Source organism: Sander vitreus, chromosome 7 (genome assembly GCF_031162955.1).
Source record: "Sander vitreus isolate 19-12246 chromosome 7, sanVit1, whole genome shotgun sequence".
Lineage (NCBI taxonomy): Eukaryota > Metazoa > Chordata > Actinopteri > Perciformes > Percidae > Sander > Sander vitreus.
This window is the reverse complement of record NC_135861.1, coordinates 25,172,200-25,195,717: the sequence shown is the minus strand read 5'-3', so window position 1 is coordinate 25,195,717 and position 23,518 is coordinate 25,172,200. Positions and strand designations below refer to the sequence as shown.

Sequence of the window (23,518 nt, the reverse complement as noted above, 5' to 3'; positions counted from 1 at the left end):
GTCAGCTAATCAAGATGAAGCACAGCATTTGAACTGTGCATTGAGGGGGAAAAACAGAGAGGAATGAGAAAAGAGAATAGAGTGAGTATGATTGAGGGAAATGGATGAGTGCAGCGATAAGCAGAGCTGCCTGGGCCCTGACAGATACACACGGCAGATGGATGACTCTTATCTGGGAGATCACAGAGTGCATACTCACGCCTAGGCCCAGTTACAGAGAGCCACGATCACACCAGACAGATGAATAGGCCTGCCCCCACCACCAATCACATTGCACATACAGTACACGCACACCTACACACAACCACTTGACAGAATGAACAGATTGCGGCGCTCGCGTTACCTTCATGTCTTTGACATTGAAATTCACCTGGAGGCCAGTGTCTCCAGGATGTGTGCAAAGGGGGGGGGGGGGAAGGGTGTGTGGAGAGAGATAAGAGAAATCGTTTTTATTTTAATTGATGCAGCAAAACAAGTGTGTGTGTGTGTGTGTGTGTGTGTGTGTGTGTGTGTGTGTGTGCGTGCGTGCATCCCATGTCTGCATGCACACACTGTATACACATGTATGTTGGCGTGCAAATTTGTCCGCCAAAGAGAGAGACACATGCACTCTAATCTCACTTTTTTTCAGCATGAAAGATTTTTTTCACTGATTCTCTGAGCCCAAACAATGTATGTCATGGAGTTTAAGATGGAGCTGAAGTCAAACACTCAAAACACAAAAACATGTTGGACTGTTTTTGCATTGTGACACTAAACCGTTAACTAGCAGTTACCAAAGGCTTTTGCATGAGTGCTGACAGATTTACCTTTTAAAGACACTGTGCTTTCACTCATCCGCCTCACATCCTCACTATCCTCCTTTTCATGTACAGTAACCCTCCCTCCCTCCCTCCCTAACGCTCACCCCTTGTTATTTGGAAAGAGCTCTTCTTCAACAGCTGTTGATTCTCCCAGCTGCATTTTATAGCGAGTGAGAGTGCCAGTCTTGTCTTCAAGGCAGATGGCTGCTGGCTGGCTGGCTGGCCCGGTGGACACGTGGCACGTTGGACGACTGCAGACGGTGCTCCATCTCAGGGTAGCTGCAGCTACAGTATGCCTGTACAGTGTTCTCTTGTAAAAAAAAATTTAAAAAAAACTCACCTCACTTTCAATACAGTGCGAGGCGAGCAGGCTGCAACTGGAATGTACGCCACGTATGCACCCTTTATGTCAAAAAGGTTTTCCAAAGTTTCTCTCCTTTGATAACCATTGATGTGTAAAGTTCATTGATGTCACACAGCACCTGTTCCCTTCATCTTGCATTTTCATGTTTACATTTTTTACTGACCTGTAAGATAATAATTAGAAGACTAGAAAAAGCCATGTGAGACGTGTTGTGGTTGGAAATGGAGAAAATAATCCTGTAAAGCTGTACCTTTATTTTCTCTACCCTATAATTTCCTCTCAGGGTCACGGTAGTCTATCCCAGCATGCATTGGCAACGCCCTGGCCGTGCCTCTCTGTAGCAGGCATGTTCAAACACTTCAGGATTCATCAATATACCGTACTTGTAGGAAAGACCATCAGTAGGTCAGATAATGGGTAACAGGTAATGGGTTGTTTTTCCTCCAGGGGACAATAGAAGAATTGTCATGATTGATGTGTCTGAGGGCCGAGGATTTATCTGGAGCCTTTGGTTGGCCTACAGGGATAAAGGTCTACCTCCACATTACCTGAAGATCTTCCTGACAGAGCTTTTTGTGAACCAGAAAAAAACAGACTCAGGTTTTGTTTTCTAATCCACACTGTCTCCATGATACAAAATCCATCCATCATGTTGGAGGCAACAACCTGCCTGTTCGGCCACTATTTCCTGCTCCTTGTCCTAACATTCACAGAGCAAAAATACCCATGTCACTGGTGAGTGAAGAGCTGTTGTTATCTCTTCAGCAAGTTGAGACAGTAGTGGGTGCATGCTGGTCAGATAAGACAGGATGGTACAGTAGGAGATATGGATGATGTTAGGAGGTGCTTATGAAGCAGTGGGAGCTGGTCAGTGGCCCGGTGCCCATGGCCAAAGTTGAGAGCACACGGAAACCTGAACTTGGCACACACTAGTGACTCATTTCCTCAGCTGGAAACAGAGGGATGCCTCCTGTGGGCCAGGAAGAAAAAAAAGACTCCCTCCTGGACACATCTTGACACACCACTGCCTGTAGATCACATATGGCTGATACCCAACTTGAGATAAGGTCACTGCTTACACACTCTGCCTGTGTGACAACGAATCAACGCCGAGAATGTGCATTAAAGATTTATTTTATTTTTTTAAAGTTGGAATTAAAGCTTTTTGAGGCTTGCCAGGAACTGTGATCTTTTACAAACTGACACACCACATTGCCTCATGTGTTTATTCTATTCCACTGTCTTGCAGGGCCGTAGCTCAGAATACATTCACCCTCTGCTTTTGTGTCTTTTAGTGCGCCATACTGCGTCAGAGCTCACCACAAAGCCAGTAATGATGAGAGGCGCTCTGAAAGCTGTTTTAATTTCAAGCCCAAGGGTCTGTTAACGGGATGGATGTCCTTTACGTCCAGTCCAGACCCCACCCGCCTACCCCACCCCCCCTTCTGGTTGCTTTGTCACTGTTGTCATGAGCTCTAGAGAAAGCCAGAGAGGAATCCAAGGAATCTTTTTTCGGCTGACCTGGCTCTCATGTAGAGCTGGAGAGTAACGGTGACATTGTCCCGGGTGGCAGAGCCGGCTCCTGTTTAATAGTGGATTTTAGCCCCTGAATCATGTATAAGAATAGGTCTGCGGCCCTCCTGGTGCATGAGAAAAACACTTGTATAAAGCAGTGACTGTATGCCCATCACCATTTAACTGAATTATTCCACTTAAATAAAAACTCTGCCAAAGAGAGAGAGAGAGAGAGAGAGAGAACACTATTGAGCTGGCATAGATGAATGGCAATTTACAGTAGAGTGTAGAGCAGTTTGCTAAACTCACCAGCAGTGACAGGGTTAATCATACCCATATGGTGTACCAAGAGGTTTGGTCCAATGCTGCTGTGGGCCAACAGGAGAGGGAAGGCTGGGTGGGGGCAGAACAGAAGGGAGAGGACAGCAGGGCACACACACTCTCCCAACACCTGCACCTGGTCCCTTGATTCACACTCAAACAACTCCCTTTAAAGGATCAATGGACCAAGCTCTTGCTCACATCACGGTGATGGTTGTTGCCATCCAGGCTTAAACTTTTTCGGAAAGAGTGGAACAAGCATTCAGGGATCAGCTGTCTTTTTTTTGTTTGTAATGTTGAATGGAAGAAACGCCGTCGGTTAACAGCGACTTATTAGGAAGCTTTTTTTCCTCTCTTTCCCAAGGGGAATTTGAAAACCTATCGGATTGTTTTATGCCTGCGCAGCGCTGCTGAGAGGAGATTTTCCAACCCAGCTTCGAGGCACAAAACGCGGGGAATGCAGCGGTAACATCCCGCAACTTTTTGGATCTCAGATCTCGTCGAGGGTATCGAGAAAGTCAGCAAGCATAAGGTAGGACATTTAACTTGTCTCTGGTTTAACTTTGAACTCATGTGCGGTTACTCTGTAGCGAATGGTAGATGACTGTGAAGTACTCACATTTGGTCGGTTCCTATTTCTGGATGTTGAGTTCACAGGTAAGTGCGCACTCCTCCGCGGAAAAGAGAACTAGGTTATTAAAATCCTATAATTATAATATTTTTTTTAAAGGGAAACCATATGTTATCACAGCTGAACTCTGTACTGTCGTTCCTTCCCAACCAAAAAACACAGTAGAAATACTGCCATTCATACAAATACCTCGAAGTAGCCTACAATCAGACCATCATAGAACATGGAGCCCCACAGGCACTTTATATTTTTCAATTTTTTTTTTTTATAGTTTTACATCCTGATTTGTGATTTAAAAATATATATATTTTAACGGTATTTTAATGGGAATGATACTTATCCTTATATTCATTTCTATCATCATTTAAATGATAGTAGATGGAATATTATGGGTGGGTCATGTATTTTGATAATCACCCATTTTGCCCTGTTGCCAATCCATAAAAAAAGCCTATATGTATTCAAATAGGGACTTGAAAAATCTGTGGTGTCCATGTGGTCCTTGCTCATTTTATTATGATTAGTTGACTAATAACATTTTTGGTGACAATGTTTATTAATTTATTTATTTATATTGGTCTAAGTGATCCAGTGCTGTTTTAATGGGCCATCCTGTGAGTCTTCATGACATAAGAAATGTGTGTCCACATCATTTTTGATTACCCACCTCATGGTGCATATGTATTATTAACACTGAATATACTGTGTTTGGTAGGAAGAATAGAGATCAAGCTTCCCTGGTGAGCAGATATATGGCAACTGTGTGATTATGCCAGGAAGCCTGGCTGCAAGGCGTTTCCACTGGTTTCTGCTTTTCATTTCTAAATGTTTGGCATGCCAGTCATTTCAGTTTCAAAAGACTGTTCCTATTTTTTTATACAATGTGCCACGCATTAATTGATGCTGTATTGTGAAACAAAATGTGTTTTGTGAAATCTCTCTACTTTGTCAACTCTCCCTAAAAGCCCTCATTTCGAGGCTTGTACGTGTGTCACTGGGGGCCTTGGCTACATGGATGCCATGAGAAAAAGAAAAACCCGTGGGATGGCTTATAGTTTGAGCAAAACACACCTTCAGGGAGACAATTTAATGGACGTTGTGGACTCAGCTTTTAGTATTCATAATTTATAGGGGATCCTCTCCAGCAAAGTGCAGATGCATAATGAATGCTTGAGTTAAGGTTTAACAGTTAGACTACGTTTCAACACCCCTAAACTGTCAGAAATTGTTTCAGCGAGGACTACCTGTTTCTTTGAACTGTCATGTATTTCACTCGTCAACTTCTGGAAAGTACGTCAACGTGCTTTGTTGAAAGACTGAGACAAAGGCAGAGGGAATCACTGATGGGCATCAGAGTCTTGTTTTATTCAGTTTTCTAGGAAAAACGTGGATGAAATATATTTTAGAGAAAATTAAACATGTTTAAGAAAATGGAAAAGATGAAGACAAGAAGACATCCATCTCCTTTTTGAGATTTTTTTTTCTTCCAGGAGACTGTGCTCGCAAATACTATTATACAGTCTTAACACATACATCACTACATTTACACTTTAAATAAATAATAGGGCTGTCAGATTTTCCAGAGCAGGTGTGAAGATTTGGACATTGTTTTCTCCTGCCAAAATATACGTCTCGCCTTAGAAGGCTGCAGGCCAAACTTCTGATCATTAAGATCATAGACATCAGAGAGAGAGAGAGAGAGAGAGAGAGAGAGAGAGAGAGAGAGACAGATAGTCTCTTGCCTGCATGGGGCATGCTATAATAATAGTTCATTCCTCTTTCTTTTTTCGTCCAGATTTAGATCTCTGTGGGCTACCTGCATGACCGTTACCATGACAGCATCTGGAGCCCAACTCCTCCTGTTGGCCTTATGTGTTTACAGAGTCTCAGGCCTGCAGCAGTCTTCTCCGCGGGTTCGCCTCTCCTTCAAAGGTGAGCTCATACGGATTAACTAAAACTTCTTCTGGCAGCAGGGATTGTCTTAATAGTTTCTTTTATTTGTGTGGTTTCTCCCACTAAGTCACTCGAGCACACACAAACTCATGAGCACATCCACACCGGCAGTTATGTTTCCTCTTTATACATATGTAAAGAACGTATTTCCTGCCACATGTCAAACAGTGCAACGCTGAAAACAAAAGGTGGATATTGCGTGTGGCTGGTTACTGGTAGTGCCCTGTGACAAAAGTTTCTCCCCACACCCTAAAACCCACACAAACTGCAGTCTGACCTGTCATTTCTTCTTTGTTTTTGATGTCTGGCGTGATGACACAAGAAGGAAACACCCGGAATTTGATCACAGGAGCAAAATGATATTTTAGAGCTTTAATGTTTTGGCCTCAAGGTGTGAGTTTAACATGGGGGAGGATGGTGGTTTTAAAGCCTTTTTTTTTAAATAGGTGTTTGGGTTTTTCCCGTGAGGTTTCCTTGTCCTCATTAACTCTAACAGCAGAGATTCATGTTACAAATATGTGGATGACACCTTTGATCAAAACAATGCTGGATGATTACAGTTATCTTTGCATCCCTATCATGTTGCGACTTCAGGTGCACACACACACACACACACACACACACACACACACACACACACACACACACACACACACACACATCATACCTCGAGTACCTGTAAGTAAGAATTAGAGGTTTGAATCCGATTTAGAGCATTCTTTAGTGCTTTTCATGTGGAGGGTGAGTCAAAATGTTCTTCTCTCAGCTGGTCAAGTCTTGGCAGCTTCAATGTGTTGTTGAACAATGTCTTGTTCAACTGCAGTGATTCAGTGAGAAACATTTATGATTTTGTACGATGTCAACGTGAGACATCTGACGCAGATCAGGTGTTAGCTAATCGTGAGATCTGTGGTTGATAACTGGGAGTTGGAGTCTACATGCAGTGCTGTGTGGAATTCATCTCATTTTGTACGACTGAAAACAGCTGTCTACATGCTGTCCGTGGCTGTCTTATGTGGCGACGGTTCCATTTGAGGCTTGAGAGAGTGATTGCAGTGCATTTTTATATGACCTTTAACACTAATCCCCTTCACGCAAACAGCTTATACACACACCAGTGTGTTTTTGTGTTTTGAAGCAGGGTACACAAAGGACTAGTCTGACCAATTACATAAGTTTGGTCTTGAGCTTGATCACTCCCCCGTTGTAAGATACAAGGAATTCACATCTGTACAGAGCTCTCCATTACAAATTCATGTACGGGGGGCTTGTTTAGAGCTGCGGAGAGGTGCTGAATTATTGGATTGTTGGGGAGATTTTGAAGATAAAGCTGCCACAGTCACATACCTCAATCACCCCTCCCCCTAATACCAAACAAAAAGAAAAAAAGTTGGATTTACTCCCCAACTGTTTTCTGCCATTCCAAGGATTTATTGTTCATTGTTTGTGACACCGTGTCTCTTTGTTCCCCGAGGCGCCCATGGAGGAGGCTTCGGGGCTGCTGGAGGACATGTGACTCTTGGGAACGAATGAGCCGGCCTGAGTGACACTCTGGGGTCCAGGAGGCCTGCAGAGGATATAGATCTCATATTGTTTCCTCTGTCGCTGGGAAGTTGTTTCAGTCACACGCACTTCAAAGAGACTGACCGAGTCTTGTTTGATAGACTTAGTCAGCACTGCTAGAGAGCAAAATGTGCGGTGTAATTGAAGCTGTGTTTTACAATCTCATGCCTTCTCAGTGCTGTCACCAGTTTGTTCATACTTGAGATTTGCCCGGGACTAAACGGCAGTGGTCATTAGTGCCTTAGTGACAATATGTTGTCAAGTTGTAACATGAGAGCTTACAGTGGCTTATAGTAGCTCCATACTTGAATTGTGTGTCCTTCCCCGTGTTTCCCTATCAGCGTCAGAATGTTGTCAGGGGATAAGTGTTTGCTGAATGTTTACCAGATGATGGCAGTACATTGTTTGCTATTTTTGGAGAATGGAGACATGTATAGGGGTGTGGTGTTTCTACATTTAGCCTGTTCAGTGAATCCACTATGGTCCAGTGGAGCCAGGCCAAAGGCTTTTTATCCTGTGTTTACCTCTCAGGAACAGAACTGGACCCCATCCCCACATCCAAGACTCCATCTCGTGTACTCCGGAGATCCGATTGCTGCGTGGCTTATTTTAGTTTAGGCACCTTGACTGCATCCTGTTAACATTGACCTCGAAGATGGCAGGCGCTTTGATGTAAATAAAGTTTGTGCTTCCTCCTGAATCCCTGTAAGCTGGCTTCTGAGGGTCTCTGTAACATTTGTCAATACATAAGCCTGCTGTCTTTAACATGCCTCCGCTGTGTCCCAGTGTGTGCACATATGGTGGTGGTCAATATCTTACACATGCCACAGATGTGTGTGTGTGTGTGTGTGTGGTTGTGGTTGTGTGTGTGTGTGTGTGTGTGTGTGTGTGTGTGTGTGCGTGTGTGTGTGTGTGTTGCTTTTTATGTGTTTATAATGAATTGTTGGATGAAGGAAAGGGAAAGGAATCTCATTCAGAGGTAGAGAGTGCAGCATGCAGTCCGTTTGTCTTGCAGCAGATGAACATTTTTCAATCAAAGCTTTCAGGAGAACAAAAAAACGGAGCAACATTTTCCACTGGCGTGTCTTAACAGGTTATGCTCTGCTGAACACAATCCTGATCTTAAGAATTAGCTCCGAGTTCCACTGACCGTGTTTCCTCAGGGACCTGCTTTTTCGCCTAACTCCACAGGGCATGTGGCGCCTTAAACTCAATCAGCCAGTCAGGACACATAAAATATTGAGATCTTAAAAGCGAATATGTTTCTTAAAATGCTTCAAGTTGAGTTATATTTAATCAGTGACACACATTTTCCAGAAAAGAAGTGAGAGGGGTGTTGCTCAGGGGACCGTAAGTTCATCCAAGTCGGTAATGAAACATGTTAAAGGCATAAAAGTAATAATGTGACTAGATTTTGAGAGGTAACCTTTGCTCCCCCTGCTGTTGGTTTTCCAAATAGTGAGGAGGTGTTTTTTTTTTTTTTTTTAATAAAGCAACCCTTTTCACACAGAACTGATGGACACGAGGGCAGCGCGGCCCTTCAGTTTCTCCTTCAACACCAGCGACTACCGCATCCTCCTGATGGATCAGGATCAGGGCCGTCTGTACCTGGGCAGCCGGGAGTACCTGGTGGCTCTGGACATGCACAATGTCAACAAGGAGCCACTCATAGTGCGTACAAACAGCTTTTCATTTTTCTTAAATCCAGGTTGCTATATGGCATTAAGTCTCTACATGCACTGATCCTGTTTTTCAATAACACAGATTCACTGGCCAGCATCTGCTAAGAGAAAGGGAGAATGTCAAATGACAGGAAAGGGAAGACAGGTGGGATCACGTATTTACATCCTGTTCTTTCAAAAATCTGAGACCATCAAGTCGGGACAATGACGACGATGATGTTTGAAATTCCATTTGTCTTCCTCCTCTTTGTCCAGGGTGAATGTGCCAACTTTGTGCGGTTGATAGAGCCGTGGAACCGCACCCACCTCTACACCTGTGGAACGGGGGCATACCAGCCTATCTGCACATTCATCAACAGAGGCTGGAGGGCAGAGGTGAACACAAAGACATTTACAGTTCTCCAAGTGGGATTTACAGCGAAAAATCCCTCAGCTGTAGGCCTGGAAAGCGTTGTCCTGTTAAATATTTCAGGACCACAAACTGGGACACTGATTTGTTTGTGATTTTCCCCGTGCTCCCATGTGACGTTTCAGCTGTCTATTTTTATGCATACTCTCCCTGTCTAATCTGCCTCTGCAGGACTACCTGTTTAGGCTGGTCCCTGGGTATGCAGATTCAGGGAAGGGAAAGTGTTCCTATGATCCCAAACAGGAGAGCATTGCAGTTCTGATCAGTAAGACATGCTTCATTTATATAAAAAAAACCCCCCACATAATCGTATAATTTCCTTGTGCTACTGAATCAAAAAAAATCTCACTCTTCTATTATCTAATTGTTTCCCATCTGCAGATGGTAACCTATATGCAGGGGTCCATATTGACTTCATGAGTACAGATGCTACTCTGTTCAGGACCATGGGAGGGAGAACAGCAATCAGGACAGAGCAGTATGACTCCAGATGGCTCAACGGTGAGTAAGTGTGGGTGTGAGGAGGTAAATTGTTGCTGATTACAGGTTATGGTTCCTCTCATTTTATTTGACAACCACTTGCCTCAATCCTCTCTCCGCTTATCTGTTTTTATCCTCCAGAGCCTGTGTTTGTTCAGATCCAGCAGATCCCTGACAGTGCAGAAAGGAACGACGACAAGCTTTACTTCTTTTTTCGTGAGAAGAGTCTAGACTCGAGCGGCGGGGCTAGCCCCAGTGTTTTAGCCAGGGTTGGAAGAGTGTGTCTGGTGAGCCAAACCGCATGGTTATACACTGTAAGACAAACATCAGTAGAAAAACGGATAATGGTATGGCAGAAAATTACCAATACCTTTTTCCGTTCCGTTTACGGACATTTCTGTTAATTCTGTAGATTTACAGTATACCCTCTGTACCGTTACATTTCTGTTAATCCAAAAATTAAAATATGGAAAAACACCTGTGAAAAATCATTGCAGAAAATGTGTTCATATTCACACAGTATATTAGCCCATATTTCTACAGACTTTTCTAACAGTGGATATGTAGTGAAAGTACACGCCGCTTACCTTGTAATATGAAACGCATTGTGCTTTTTGAGCCGTGATTTTCTTTCCTGTCTAGAATGATGAAGGAGGCCAGAAGTCCCTGGTAAACCGCTGGACAACATTCCTGAAGGCCCGCCTTATCTGTTCAGTGATAGGAGAAGATGGAGTGGAGACACGTTTCGATGAACTACGTGAGGCCACAATAAAAAAGGCACTACGTTCAAACTGAGGGCATTTTAATTGCAACTGCTTTTAATGTTGTGTTATTGATTTTGTATCTTCCTCCAGGGGATGTGTTCATTCAGCCCACACAGGATGACCGAAACCCCATGGTGTACGCTCTCTTCACTACAGCGGGGTGAGTTGTTTTCAGAGGCTTGTTTGATGAATTCACACCTCACCCAATTTCATTGTACATGTTTTCTTTTTCTCCACACATTTTTGTGGTCGATTCATGCTTTGATTTCAGGGAGAGGGTGCAGGCTGTCTCCTACCTCTCCCTCTTATCTTAATTGTCTGTTTCTGCTCAAGCTCTGTGTTCAAGGGCTCAGCCGTCTGCGTGTACTCAATGGCTGATATCCGCAATGTCTTCAATGGACCGTTTGCCCACAAACATGGCCATAACTACCAATGGACAGAGTACACTGGCAAGATTCCCTACCCACGGCCTGGAACAGTATGTTTCAGTCACGTTATCTCCAAACCGACGCAGTCAAATAAACCACAGACACCTAAAATCTGCATCAAAAGTTACCAAATTATTCTTTCTTCCCATCCAGTGTCCAGGAGGAACCTTCACTCCTGGTATCCGCTCCTCCAAGAACTTTTCAGATGAGGCCGTGAATTTCATCCGAGCTCATCCCCTCATGATCCATCCAGTTTACCCAATCCACCGCCGCCCCCTGGTGGTGAGAACCGGCGTGGACTACCGATTCACTGCCATGGTGGTGGATCAGGTAGATGCTGTGGATGGACGCTACGAGGTGCTCTTCCTGGGGACAGGTGAGACAGGGCTGATGGCACTTGTCCCGCTGGAGGATTAGTTTGGCAAGAAAATGTAGGTTGTAAATTTAATTTCTCTCACTTCTAGATCGAGGCACTGTCCAAAAGGTCATCGTTTTGCCGAAGGACCCGACAAGCATGGAGGAACTGACACTAGAGGAAGTGGAGGTTTTCCGGGTATGTCTAAACACGTGCTCCTGAAAAGACAAAAATGCTCTAATCTAAAGGATTAAGAGGTTTTACTGATTTATCTTTTTCTTATTTATTATTGACAGTCCAGAGCTGCAGTCAAAACAATGAAGATATCCTCTAAAAGAGTAAGCAAATTCTTCTTAAAGACAAATCTGACTTGGTGATTCACATTTCAGGGCGAGAGTTAAATGCATTTTTCTTGTGTCACCACAGCAACAGCTGTACGTGTCATCAGACGCAGGGCTGACCCAGGTGTCGCTGCACCGCTGCGGCGTGTACGGCAGGGCCTGCTCTGACTGCTGTCTGGCTCGAGACCCCTACTGTGCCTGGGATGGAGAGAGCTGCTCTGCCTTCACCCCGTCCACCAAGAGGTCAGGGCCGTCTCATATCTCTACATGCTCTATTTCAATTTATTTATTTTTTTGTGATTAACAATTTCTTTTTTCTTTTTACAACATACAAAATGTACAATTTGCAACATGAACCCCCCCCCCCCCCACACACACCTTTTGTCATCACCATCCACCCAGACAAAAATCAAGAAAAGATGAAACAGTAACTATAATATTCAATAATAAATAAAGAATATCCATTCGTTAAAATAGGAACAAAATAGACAATAAACCATAAACATATGTAGAAATGACAACACCATAAACCCATCATACACGTCTCTCCCCAGCACAAAGCTTCTTTGGAGCCCCCCAGAAAGCTCAGGTACTTCCCCCATTTTCTAGTTTAGACATCCAATCTGGCAAACCGTTTATATGCCATTTTTTGACATGACGCCGCCACCCTAGCCATGTCACAAGCCCACTCCTGGATTGACGGCACCCCTTCATTCTTCCGTCCTCTTAAAATAATCTGTCTGGCTATCATCAAACTAGTCTGGACCCAGCTTCTTATGTGCTTATCCATCCCGCTTAGGACTGACCCATCTCCCAGAACAAATAGTCTTGGGCTGAATGGAACCTGGCTCCCTGCAATCCGACATAGGTTATCATGTATCCCGGTTCAAAATTCCTGGACCTTATCACAGGACCGTAGGACATGAAGTTAAATGCTTTATTTCTAAATAATAAAGTGATGTGTGTGTGTGTGTGTGTGTCACCTTAACTCTGATCTTTGTCTCAGGAGGAGCAGAAGACAGGATGTTAAACACGGTGACCCACTGAGGCAGTGCAGGGGTTTCAATGCCAAAGGTGTAGCATCATTTTTGTGTGTTTAAAGATCATGCACCCTTGACATTTTTTAGTTTTTTGTTTTTGTTTTGAGCAGTTGTCACCATTTCTTCTCTGTCTATCTGCGCAGTGGAGAAACGTCTGAGAGAAACCGTGCAGTTCGGGGTGGAGGGCAGCAGTACCTTCTTGGAGTGTCAGCCTCGCTCTCCTCAGGCCACCGTCAAGTGGCTTTTCCAGCGGGAAGGAAAGAGGAAAGTGGTGAGGAAGAACAGTTACATTTTTAGGAAATGTTAAAGGAACACTTTGACATTTTGGGAAATATGACTATTGGTTTCTTGCAGAAGGTTAGATGAGAATATCGATATCACTCTTGCCTGTCCAGCAAATATAAATATAAAATCGTCAGATATCCCCTGTAAAACCCCAACATATTGTTATTACACTTTGGTTTTTGTATGGATTAAACAAACGAGATGTACCATGATAATAATTGAGATTTCGACGTGCTGGGAGGTGAATTTGTTTCCTTCTGACAGAGCCAGGCTGGCTGTGTCCCCCTGATTCTAATTATGATGCTAAGCTAACTAGCTACTGGCTTTAGCTTCACATTTACAGGACAGATATGAGAGTTTTCAATTTTCTCATTTAATTATCAGCAAGAAAGCGAATAAACGTATTTCCCAAAAAAAAATTGTTTTATATGAGCATCAACCACTTGCCCAAATCTGTATACAAATTATAATGTGTTGTTTCCTCTCTTAGACTCCTGCTGTTTCATTCCCTTTTCTGCAGCTCAACCGTGTGGGAGGGATTCTGAAGACCAATCATGGTATCCTCCTGAAGTCTCTCAACCAATCAGACGCGGGGCTCTACCACTGCCTCGCCACTGAGAACAACTTTAAGCACACAGTGGCTCGCGTGGCGCTGCGCATCCTGGATCGAGACATCGTTTTAGCGCTCACGGCTCAAGATGAGGATGAAGATCCCAAAACCCACCAAGCTGGACCTTACACGCAGTCATCTCTCGTCTCCACACCCTTCCCACCTGAGATTAGACTGATTAACCAGTACTGCCAATCATACTGGGAACAACTCAGTCCCAAACAGCAACAGCAGCAGCAGCGCAAGCGCACCAGCCGCAGGCACACAGAGGGCCAGGACCAAGGCCTCGGCTAGAGGACAGGACAGACGCTGTCCAACACTGGCCTGTGTGGACTTTTAGGGTGGACTTTTATGTTTGACATGCATCTTTGTGTGTCACCTCCCTTCATTAGGCAGGTGATGCTGTCATGCTGTTGTTAAAGTACTATATTTGTGGTTTTGCAAGTGTCAGTCTCGAGAATACAAATTGTGTGTATTTCACATTATCTGTCACCACTTCTCAAAGAATACCGTACAGTTTAAATCAACTTGTTCAAGACTGATCACCTATCATAGGGATACGTTGGTATGTTCAGGTCCTTGCGGGAAACCCCAGCATCTGTGACTTGAGAATCACTCTGGAAGGTCAACGTTTGTAGTGCAAGAAACTAAAAAAAAAAGATGTAATTTTTCACAACATCCATGTTTGCTTATTATGTGTCTTTTAGATTTCATTTTCCAACAGCACAACCAGTGAGAGCACAGATTTTTGGCCACGGATTTATTTACGATTGTCCTTGAATGCAACAAAGAGTTTTGTAAACAAGACTGCTCATCATGGATCATATATTTAACACAAGTTTGTCGTTTAGGAAACTGTTAAACTGATGTGGAAGTATATGCAGCGTGTAGTTAACAGGCTTCAACATGCAGAACCACAGGTATGTTACTGTCAAGTATCTTGAAACAGAAATGTAATATATTGATTGTGAATATAATATATATGGTCATTGGATTACTCTTGTATTGTATGAAGCTAATGATATAAATGCATATGTTGCATGCATCATATGTTGTTTGTTGCAAGTTGTACATTTTACTCGGTGTGTAATGATGTTTGTACGGTGTAATGTTTTCTGTTAAGCTAATTCCATTGGATATTGTAATATAATGACTCCCTTACTGTCCTGTGCTCTAGTGACCTACAGTATGTAAGTGTTGAAGATATGCATAGCATACAGTGTTCTTCCAGTTATGCACTTTGTCGGTGGTGGTATTCGAGGGAATTTGGGATCTTTGCACAGATGTATGAGAAAATATAACAGGAACATAATCTTTTTTTTTTATGTACAGTATGTTATTATAAAACTGGGAATGGAACTGGCCCAGATTTAGTACTGATAGTTGGTGTTATGTCGTATGCTGTATTTACAGATTTAAAAAAAGGCTCTTTATAGTGGAAGTGTAAGGAACCAGATTTGTTTTCCAATCAGAGCCACCATTCACTGTTATTGTGAGTGACACAGTGCCATGTGCTGCCATGCTGATGAATCCTACACTGGAAATGTTCAAGCATATAATATATAAACATTTCAGAATTCTCTTAAACTTTTTTTTTTTTTACTTTAAGGTCCTTTTCTATGTAGTTATTCAGTTAATCACCTCAAGTCATATTCCAGTTTTATTATCAATTATTGAACCTGAAATCAAACATGTACCAGTATTGCAACTCATAGGTTTATAACCAAAATCACAGTTGAAGTAAATCCACGCAAACAAGAACTTCTGTCATCAGTCATCCCATTCATCGTCATCGTCGTCTTCATCTCCACCCTCATCTTCACTTTCATCTGAGAGAGAGGACAGATATAAAGATACAGTATGAGGCTTTTTTGGTTCAACTCTTCGGTTATGTAGGGTGTAATGAATGTTCTAATATTTACCAGAGGAATGGATGGCTTTACTCCTTTTCTGCATGACCATCATGAGGGCACCCACGATGCCCTCGCCTGACTCTGGTGGTGTGGGTGGAGCTGCATCAGGACTGTCTATCACCTAAAACACACCAGGACAAGAGGGCAGCGTTTGAACATGAACATCGGCTACAAATGTCCAAAACTAAATTGGACTTATCACGCATTACAGCATGTCAATCCAGACTTGTGTACTTAAATAGCATGTATTAAATGTTTTTCGGAGAAAAAGGAAGTTTGCTTTACATTTCTGAGCTTCTTCCCCAGTCGGATCTGATCCAGCAGAGCTCCTCTGCTTTCTCCCATTCCTTCAGATGCAGGGGCACGCGGTGAGGATGGGCCACCAGAAACACGAGGAGGAGCTGGGATATTTGAAGACATGGTTTGGGAAGGTGGAGGGGGCGGAGGAGGGGGAGGTGGAGGGCCTCCTCCTCCTCCTCTGCTGGGTGTAGATGGGACCGGAGGCGGGAAACCCACGGAGCGCTGTGGGCTGGACGGCGGCAGGGGAGGAGGCAGGTTGTGGGAGGAGATGGAGGGTGAGACGGGAGAGGGCTTTGAGGACGGCACTGAGGGGAAGTGAGAAGGTGCAGAGTGTGCTGGGGGCGGGGGAGGACCACCTCTGCTTGCCGGGGGAGGTGGGGGTGGCGGACCTCCGCGTGTAGAAGGCGATTGCGGGGACGAGATTCCTCGCGGGGACTGGCCTGGGATTGGAGGCAGGGGGCCAGAGCGGCCTCTCGGAGGTGGAGGGGCTGGAGCAGAGGGACTGGAGCCTGGCAGAGCGGGCAGAGGCACTTGTCTGCCAGGTGGAGGGGGTGGAGCTCCACCAGCTAGGATGCAATGGAAGAAAATAAGCATAATGTGAAGATCACACTGATGTTAATGCTGCATGCTGTTTTCATTCTTGTTTTCTCTTTCTTATCTTAATAGCTAGATTAAGTAGTACGTAAATTGGAATAGTATTTATTTTTTTTATTAATGGTCTGCTTGATGTATGACTTTTTATTTAGTTGTGGTAAAGACTGAGGGTAATGTGATAAGCCTAGGGCTTCTACCTACCCCTTTTTGAACGGGTCTAGTGCTATGTTGAAATTTAGTTTTGTTTTGTTTTTTCCTAAACATTTTCATTTTTTTTTTGTTATTCAATTATTTTATTTTATAAATAAATATATATATATATATATATATATATATATATATATATATATATATATATATATATATTATATATATATTTTTTTTCTTTTCTTTTTTTTCCCTCCTTCTTTTAATCGTTACAAATAAAGATTTCATTCATTCATGTATCACAAGTCAGTCTGCTTCAGGAAATCACATTAGCCAGTGGGGAGCAGTGAGATTAATACTGATGAAGCGCGAGGCTAACCTCTGTGCGCCTCCCTTTTGACTGCCTCCATGCCTCCGGACTGCTCGATGACATTATAGATGAGCTGGGAGGTCTTTTCATCCTTCAGCTCATCTTCACTGATCCCGGCTTGGGAGAGCAGGTTCCACAGATCAGGGTCCAGGTTGTTGAGATCAAAGCCCACATGACCAACATGCCTGACAGGAAGGAAACAATAAGGAGACAGAAGTTTTACACATATTGTAAAACCACATCCTCTCTATATATAAACCAAACTGACATCAAGTCAACACTCACTTAAATCCACTGGGTGCCCCTATGTCTGCTTTGGAGAGTTTAGGGCCCTTTTTCCCTTTCTTCTTGTCCTTCTTTCCTTTGCCGATCAGAAGTGAGGAAGCAGCCGGTGAAGGGATGGAGCGGTAGCGTGAAGCATGGATATCTGGGTTTTGGATATCCACTGTGGCAATGTGAAGAGAACCAGGGCTGCCAGTTGAAGCTTTTGGTTGAGATACAGAGGACACGCAGCATAGTATGTAATTATTATTTCATTTCATGCATCATTGGTGGTAGTAAAAGTTACACTAGAGACATGTTGTGCACCTTTCTCATGTGGGGCTGGAGGCAGGGAACCTCTGTCTACAGCGACAGGAAACAGGAAATAAATATTTTTACTCTTATCGTTTGCTACATATATAAAAATGCAATTTTGCAGTCATGAAGTTGAGTTGCTATCTTACCACTCGGCGGCGGGGGGCGCTGTTTCCTATCTGTCAATAACAACAGGTGAGAGAAACCATTTTGCGACACATTACCACACCGTAATCACAATACAATATTTATTCAGCTAGAATACCCTTAAAAACAATAAACCTATTGTTGAAACATAAATATAAGTAATTGTCAATTATCATGTATCATAGGCCTATCGATCCATCAGCCTTTTTCCAAGCATAATCTGAGAAAATGTCTACTACAATTTCTGTTTATCAACTTCTTGATAAGGACTTACTTGTATAAAATATGTCCAACTTTGGCAAAAAATTGTTTAAAAAAGTAGTTTAACAATATTAATAATCCAGGTTTATATATTTCAAACAAAATAATTGTCCAGTACCATAAAACGTATTGTAGTTGCGACAATGGCAATGAATGATTGTATTAATTTGATGCTAAAAGAAAACACACACAAAAAAAACGTCACTGACCTGTACGGTTGTTTCTCTGGTTGATTTTTTCTTCGACAGCATTTTGGAAGGCTTCTGCTTCCTGTTGCTCAGCAAAGTTCAGTCCGACTTGGCAGTCCTGGGTCGAGTAAAGGAACGAACAAGGAATCACAATGAACGTGTGAGAACAGTATGATGTGTGACCTACTTCTAGTTTAAACGGGAAATATTGCAGTGCATCTCATCATGACTCCACGTGTAGGTACTTGTCGGAAGTGGTCAAATGAGGCTATGCTTTACATAACACCCCTCAACTCAACAACTCGGAAAGAGATCTCTGTGCTCTCCCTTTAACCCTGGCAGAGGTCAGTGAGTGTTTGGAACATTTAAAAGATAACAAGTCCCCAGGGACCGACGGTTTATCGTCAGAATTTTATAAATTGTTTTCACAGCAGATGGTGCCCTTCTTATTGCAGGTATTTAATGAAAGCATGTCAACCAATACCTTACCTTGGAGTATGACTCAAGGTCTGATCACTTTAATCCCTAAACCACGCAAGGATTTACTTTATATTGATAACTGGCTTCCAATTTGTCTTTTAAATAATGATTATAAAATGTTGGCCTTGATCTTTGCTAGAAGAATTAAAAAAGTGTTAAACTCTATAATTGATGAAACACAATCAGGATTTATGCCCAATAGGCATATCTCCAACAGCATTAGACTAGTCTTAGATCTAGTTGACTATTCATATTTAATTTCAGATGACAGCTTTGTGTACGTGTGTAAGGCTTTTGATACCGTCGAGCATCATTTTCTCTATCATTCACTTAAGAAGTTTGGCTTTGGGGATTTCTTTTGTAATGCGATCAAAACTCTCTACAATAATGCAAATTGCTCCCTTAAACTTAAAAATGGATCCTCGCCCAGATTTGAAATCAAACGTGGAATTCGGCAGGGATGCCCTATATCTCCCTACCTTTTTTTGCTTGCAGCCCAACTTTTATGTGAACACATATTAAATGTAGTCAATTGCAGGGTATTTCCATCGCTGATAAGACAATTATTTTAAGTCAACTGGCAGATGACACAACACTGTTTTTAAAAGACAGCTCCCAGGTTCCTCCAGCAATTTCTATAATAGAAGTTTTCAGTAAAGCTTCTGGTCTCCGTTTAAATCTTAAAAAATGTGAATTACTAGCACTTAAGGATTGTGATATTGATATGATCTCTAATATTCCTGTGAAGAATAGTATTAATTATTTAGGGCTTGTTATTGATAAAAATGAACTGCAAAGATGCAAGAATAATTTCATTCCCATTGTTGAAAAAACAAGGAAGAAATTCAACCTTTGGCTTTTACGTGACTTATCATTAAAAGGCAGGATTCTCCTCTCGAAGGCTGAAGGAATATCAAGATTAATAGTCTTTATATGTAGATCAACAAATGTGTAAAACTATAGACAAAGTTCTATATGATTTTGTGTGGAAAAACCGCACTCACTATCTGAGAAAGTCTGTTTTAATGAATGAGTACAGTAAAGGTGGCCTCAATTTCCTGGACTTTAATACCTTAAATAACACTTTCAAAATTAATTGGATTAAACGTTACTTAAAATGTCCAACTTCCTTGTGGAATTTTATTCCCCATTATGTTTTTTCCTCAGTTGGTGGACTCCAGTTTTTATTGGTATGTACCTATAATATTGACAAAATTCCTCTTAAACTTTTGTCATTTCATAAACAAATGCTGCTGGCTTGGTCTTTGATCTACAAGCATAATTTCTCTCCTCATAGGTTTTATATTTGGAACAACAGATATATTTCGTATAAAAACAAATCCATTTTCTTTCAACAGTGGGTTGACAACAACATATTGCTTCTAAGCCAATTACTCAACCGGCATGGTCAGCTTTATAATTACGTTGAGTTTATTCATCACTACGGCATCCCTGTCTCTCCGAAGGAGTTCTCTATTGTTTTTGATGCAATACCTTCAGCACTCTTTAAAGGTTTTAATGGAGTTGGCGATCACCCTGTACTGTTAAATGTGAAAGAAACAATTGTTGGTAATATTTGTTTTTCACTATAAGCTAAAAGTAAGAATAAGGCAACTCGTCAACTCTTTCAGCAAGACGTTAAGAGTACACCTGCTGCTTTATCGTACTGGTCTTCATATGTTCAGATTTGTTGGGAAAAGGTTTGGCTATTGCCACACAAGTTCTTCTTAATCAACAAAGTTAAAGAGATCTCTTTCAAAATGCTCCACCGATTTTACCCAACTAACCATTATCTGCAGAAAATGAAAAAAGACATTGATATCAGCTGTACCTTTTGTGGAGAACTAAATGAAACACTGGTACATCTATTTTGGTCTTGCCAATATACCAAGACACTTTGGAGCAGATTATCACATTTCATTGCTGTTCACATTTACCCTCAATTCACATTACTTTGGGAAAATGTATTGTTTGGATTCACTCAATATGATAGAAAGCTTTATTCTGAGTATTATGTGATAAATTTGATAATTATTTTAACCAAATTTTATTTACATAAGTCAAAGTTTTTGAAAAAGAAGCCAAGCTTTTTGGAGCTGACTGCCAATATTAAACAATACATGTTTTCCATTTCCACCTATACAAACAAAAAAGCTGTTAGATCATATGACCTTTGTAAGCTTTACAAAATATTTGTATGAATTGTTTTGCTTTGTTTTGGTTTCGTTTTCCTTTAGTAACCCCCTGGCTCGTCTAGAACATAGACTGTTAATATGTACAGAAGACGTTCCTTCCTACTGTATGTCCACATTCTTCAATAAAGTTAAAAAAAAAATAAAAAAATAAAAATATGAGGCCATGCTTACATCCGCAGCAAAGGTATGGAAGTAGGGCTGAGGCGAGGAGTAAACTATCTGGTTGTAGAGCTCCTGCTCCCAAACCTGCCTCCCTGTCTGTGAAAAAACACACGGTAAATATTTCAGTCTTTCACTCAATAACACTCATGTTAAGATGTCACTAATCTTGTGCCATAGTTTCAGACGCACATTAGCTTACTATCTGCTAGCCAAATGCTGGTAAATTCTGCAATGGCTGTTAGATTTGCTTCACTCACCAGCCAAAACAAAACCCAATTGTAATGTAATAAGTGGCTGGTGACATTTGAACATTCACTAGCCATTAGGGCTGGGCGATATGGAGAAAATCAAATATGACGATTTTTTTGTCCTAATACCTCGATATCGATATTGCGGCGATATTGTAGGGTTGACATTTGGTGCTTTAACAAAGAGATTTGTGATAAATAATCATCAACATTGTGTATTTAATAACTAAGAGGCTAATAATAGAACAGCTAGAACATTCAGGTAAGGACATTACTTATGTACAATGCAGCCTTTAAAAACATAAAAAGACAACACCTTATGCCACGATATCCAAAATCTAAGACGATATCTAGTCTCCTATCACGATATCGATATAATATCGATATATTGCCCAGCCCTACTAGCCATTTGGCTGGTGGACGAAAAAAGTTAATTTTGAACCCTGGTCATCAGTGTAAAAAAAGAGGGCCTGAATATTCTTATCAGAGGTGGAAAGAGTACAAAAATATTCTACTAAAAGTAGGCTACTAGCCTATTACTCTGATGAACTTTTATTTAAGTACAAGTAAAGTTACCGGTATAAAAATCTACTCAAGTAAAAGTAAAAAGTAGCTCATTTAAAATGTACTCAGTCTCAGAGTAAAAGTTACTTAGTTACTTTTTAACATATATATATATATATATATATTTATATATTTATACTTAATTCATATGTTATTATACTTATTTAATTAAATTGCAGTCTTTTGTGAAGGACACAAAGCCACTTTTCGATTTCAGTTTGTTAAAAGATACTTTGCCAGTAACAGATGTGATTTAAAATGTAGCAAAGCACAATACTTTAAACAAAACACACTTAAGGAAAAGTAAAATTACAGATTTAAAAAAAACAAACACTTAACTACAGTAACGTGAGTAATTGTAATTGGTTACTTTCCACCTCTGATTCTTATGCATGCAGCTGTAATTACTCTTGGTTCCTAGCCTAATGGCAGCATTGTCCTGACAGGTTACCTTCAAATCAAACATGCGTATGAAGTAGGAGCGCTGAGGGTTGTCCTTGATGAAGCACACCACTCCAGTGTGCTGCAAGCTCCACGTGGAGGGGCTGTGAGGCAGAGCCATAAACAGCTGTGCTATCCCCGTGGCCATGGACTAAACACACACACAGACAAGAAAACATGGAAAACTGTTTAGCGCTGATAGGACACCGGAGGGCATTTTATTGCAGTCAACATGCAAATTGGCAGTTCTGTGGTGAGGATTTACTTCCTCGTCTGCTTTCATTTGTTGAGATAACAAAGGACACATGAGAAGGGCAACCTTTGTCCCTGAGGCTGTTCAGCCTCTCAGCTCCCAGCCATCCGTCCCTGTCCCGCTGCTTATACCGCTAACCCCCTACTCGTCAGGAACAAAGCAACTTCTGCTCTTTACTGTCAAACTAAACACACAAAACAAGTCTAATTCTGACACAAGAGGAGGAAATGGTTCAGCCACCGTTTCCTGTTACAGCTACCTCCTTTTTTGGATGACCTAATGTCAGCAATTCATACTGCACTGGCATGAATGCACAGTACATTCCTTCCAAGAAAGTACATGTCAAAATAAAGTCTGGAATTTAAATGTACCTGAATATAGAAAAGTAAGTAAATAAACTAAGAAAAAGCATCTCAGAACGAGTCAAACTACAACATTGTCTTAGCTAAGCAGTCAACAATCGACTGTGCTCATTCAAATTCAGGATATGCTGTTTAACCACCACAGGCAAGAGACTGAAGTCATCAGGGCTGAGATGATTTTTTTCTGTAGCAACCAGAATAACCTGTATTCTCTTGGACGCCTTCTCTTTTCACTTCTACAACAACCTCCTCTTTAGAAGAGATACAAGTCAGGATAAATACAGCAGGTTATCATCCCCCACAGTGGGCAATCCCCACCCCCCCTCGTCAGCTCAGAACTTACAATACACCTTCTTCCCAGCAGCTCCTCCAACTTCTCAGTCTCCTGTGGGCTCAGCAGAGAGCTCCAAACGCTCTCCGTTTTAGTTTTAGATCCACGGCTCATGGTCCTTGTAATAAATCTCCCAGTTTATCTTAAAGTCATGTGTACAGCACTTGTTGAAATGCGTCCTTTCTATGCTGTCAGAATGCTAAGCTCTCCATTCAAGGAAGTTTCTCTTCTCTGTTCTGCGCACACATCAACTGAAAGCAGGAAACAGACAACTACACTTCTCTACCCCCACTTTTCTTCTTTCTCTCAGACACAGAGCACAAATGAATGTCTAACTTCCATTTTCAGAGGGAGGGAGTGAGTGCACTGTTGGTCTTTTCCTGCTGTGAGTATGCTCACTTTGCAGCCACACAAATTGTGCACCTAACGTTTTTTTTTATTT

At 41.8% G+C, this 23,518-nt stretch overlaps 2 protein-coding genes across 4 annotated transcripts; one reads left to right on the top strand and one right to left on the bottom strand.

Moving 5' to 3' along the window:
* Nucleotides 1-3,065: 3,065 nt before the first annotated feature.
* LOC144521178 (semaphorin-3F-like) lies at nucleotides 3,066-15,727 on the top strand. 2 transcript variants are annotated; one of them, XM_078255567.1, is made up of 18 exons: nucleotides 3,066-3,535; nucleotides 5,430-5,566; nucleotides 8,661-8,821; nucleotides 8,915-8,977; nucleotides 9,088-9,207; nucleotides 9,413-9,506; nucleotides 9,623-9,742; nucleotides 9,863-10,008; nucleotides 10,364-10,478; nucleotides 10,576-10,645; nucleotides 10,819-10,963; nucleotides 11,067-11,289; nucleotides 11,378-11,466; nucleotides 11,565-11,606; nucleotides 11,695-11,852; nucleotides 12,616-12,683; nucleotides 12,793-12,920; nucleotides 13,455-15,727. In XM_078255567.1, exons 2-18 carry the CDS (start codon nucleotides 5,455-5,457, stop codon nucleotides 13,836-13,838), a joined length of 2,238 nt encoding a protein of 745 aa, XP_078111693.1. In that variant the 5' UTR covers nucleotides 3,066-3,535; nucleotides 5,430-5,454; the 3' UTR covers nucleotides 13,839-15,727. The 2 variants fall into 2 exon arrangements, with proteins under 2 accessions (XP_078111693.1, XP_078111692.1); XM_078255566.1 differs by having other exon boundaries at nucleotides 13,425-15,727.
* wasb (WASP actin nucleation promoting factor b) lies at nucleotides 15,192-23,354 on the bottom strand. 2 transcript variants are annotated; one of them, XM_078255568.1, is made up of 11 exons: nucleotides 23,089-23,354; nucleotides 22,141-22,281; nucleotides 20,887-20,973; nucleotides 18,062-18,158; nucleotides 17,594-17,623; nucleotides 17,457-17,492; nucleotides 17,154-17,352; nucleotides 16,878-17,053; nucleotides 15,743-16,323; nucleotides 15,467-15,578; nucleotides 15,192-15,373 (listed from the first exon to the last, which is right to left on the bottom strand). In XM_078255568.1, the coding sequence occupies exons 1-11, from the start codon at nucleotides 23,188-23,190 to the stop codon at nucleotides 15,315-15,317; spliced, it is 1,620 nt and encodes a 539-aa protein (XP_078111694.1). In that variant the 5' UTR covers nucleotides 23,191-23,354; the 3' UTR covers nucleotides 15,192-15,314. The 2 variants fall into 2 exon arrangements, with proteins under 2 accessions (XP_078111694.1, XP_078111696.1); XM_078255570.1 differs by lacking the exon at nucleotides 23,089-23,354 and adding an exon at nucleotides 22,450-22,552.
* Nucleotides 23,355-23,518: the final 164 nt, after the last annotated feature.

Coding starts and splice junctions, on each gene's coding strand:
- LOC144521178 (XM_078255566.1), top strand. CDS start 5,455: ATGACCGTTACCATGACAGCATCTGGAGCCCAACTCCTCCTGTTGGCC. Junction 11,290..11,377: donor GGTGCTCTTCCTGGGGACAG/GTGAGACAGGGC, acceptor TCTCACTTCTAG/ATCGAGGCACTGTCCAAAAG. Junction 12,921..13,424: donor GGGAAGGAAAGAGGAAAGTG/GTGAGGAAGAAC, acceptor TTCCTCTCTTAG/ACTCCTGCTGTTTCATTCCC.
- wasb (XM_078255568.1), bottom strand. CDS start 23,190: ATGAGCCGTGGATCTAAAACTAAAACGGAGAGCGTTTGGAGCTCTCTG. Junction 20,974..22,140: donor TACGCATGTTTGATTTGAAG/GTAACCTGTCAG, acceptor GTTTTTTCACAG/ACAGGGAGGCAGGTTTGGGA. Junction 17,493..17,593: donor GCGCCCCCCGCCGCCGAGTG/GTAAGATAGCAA, acceptor CTGTCGCTGTAG/ACAGAGGTTCCCTGCCTCCA.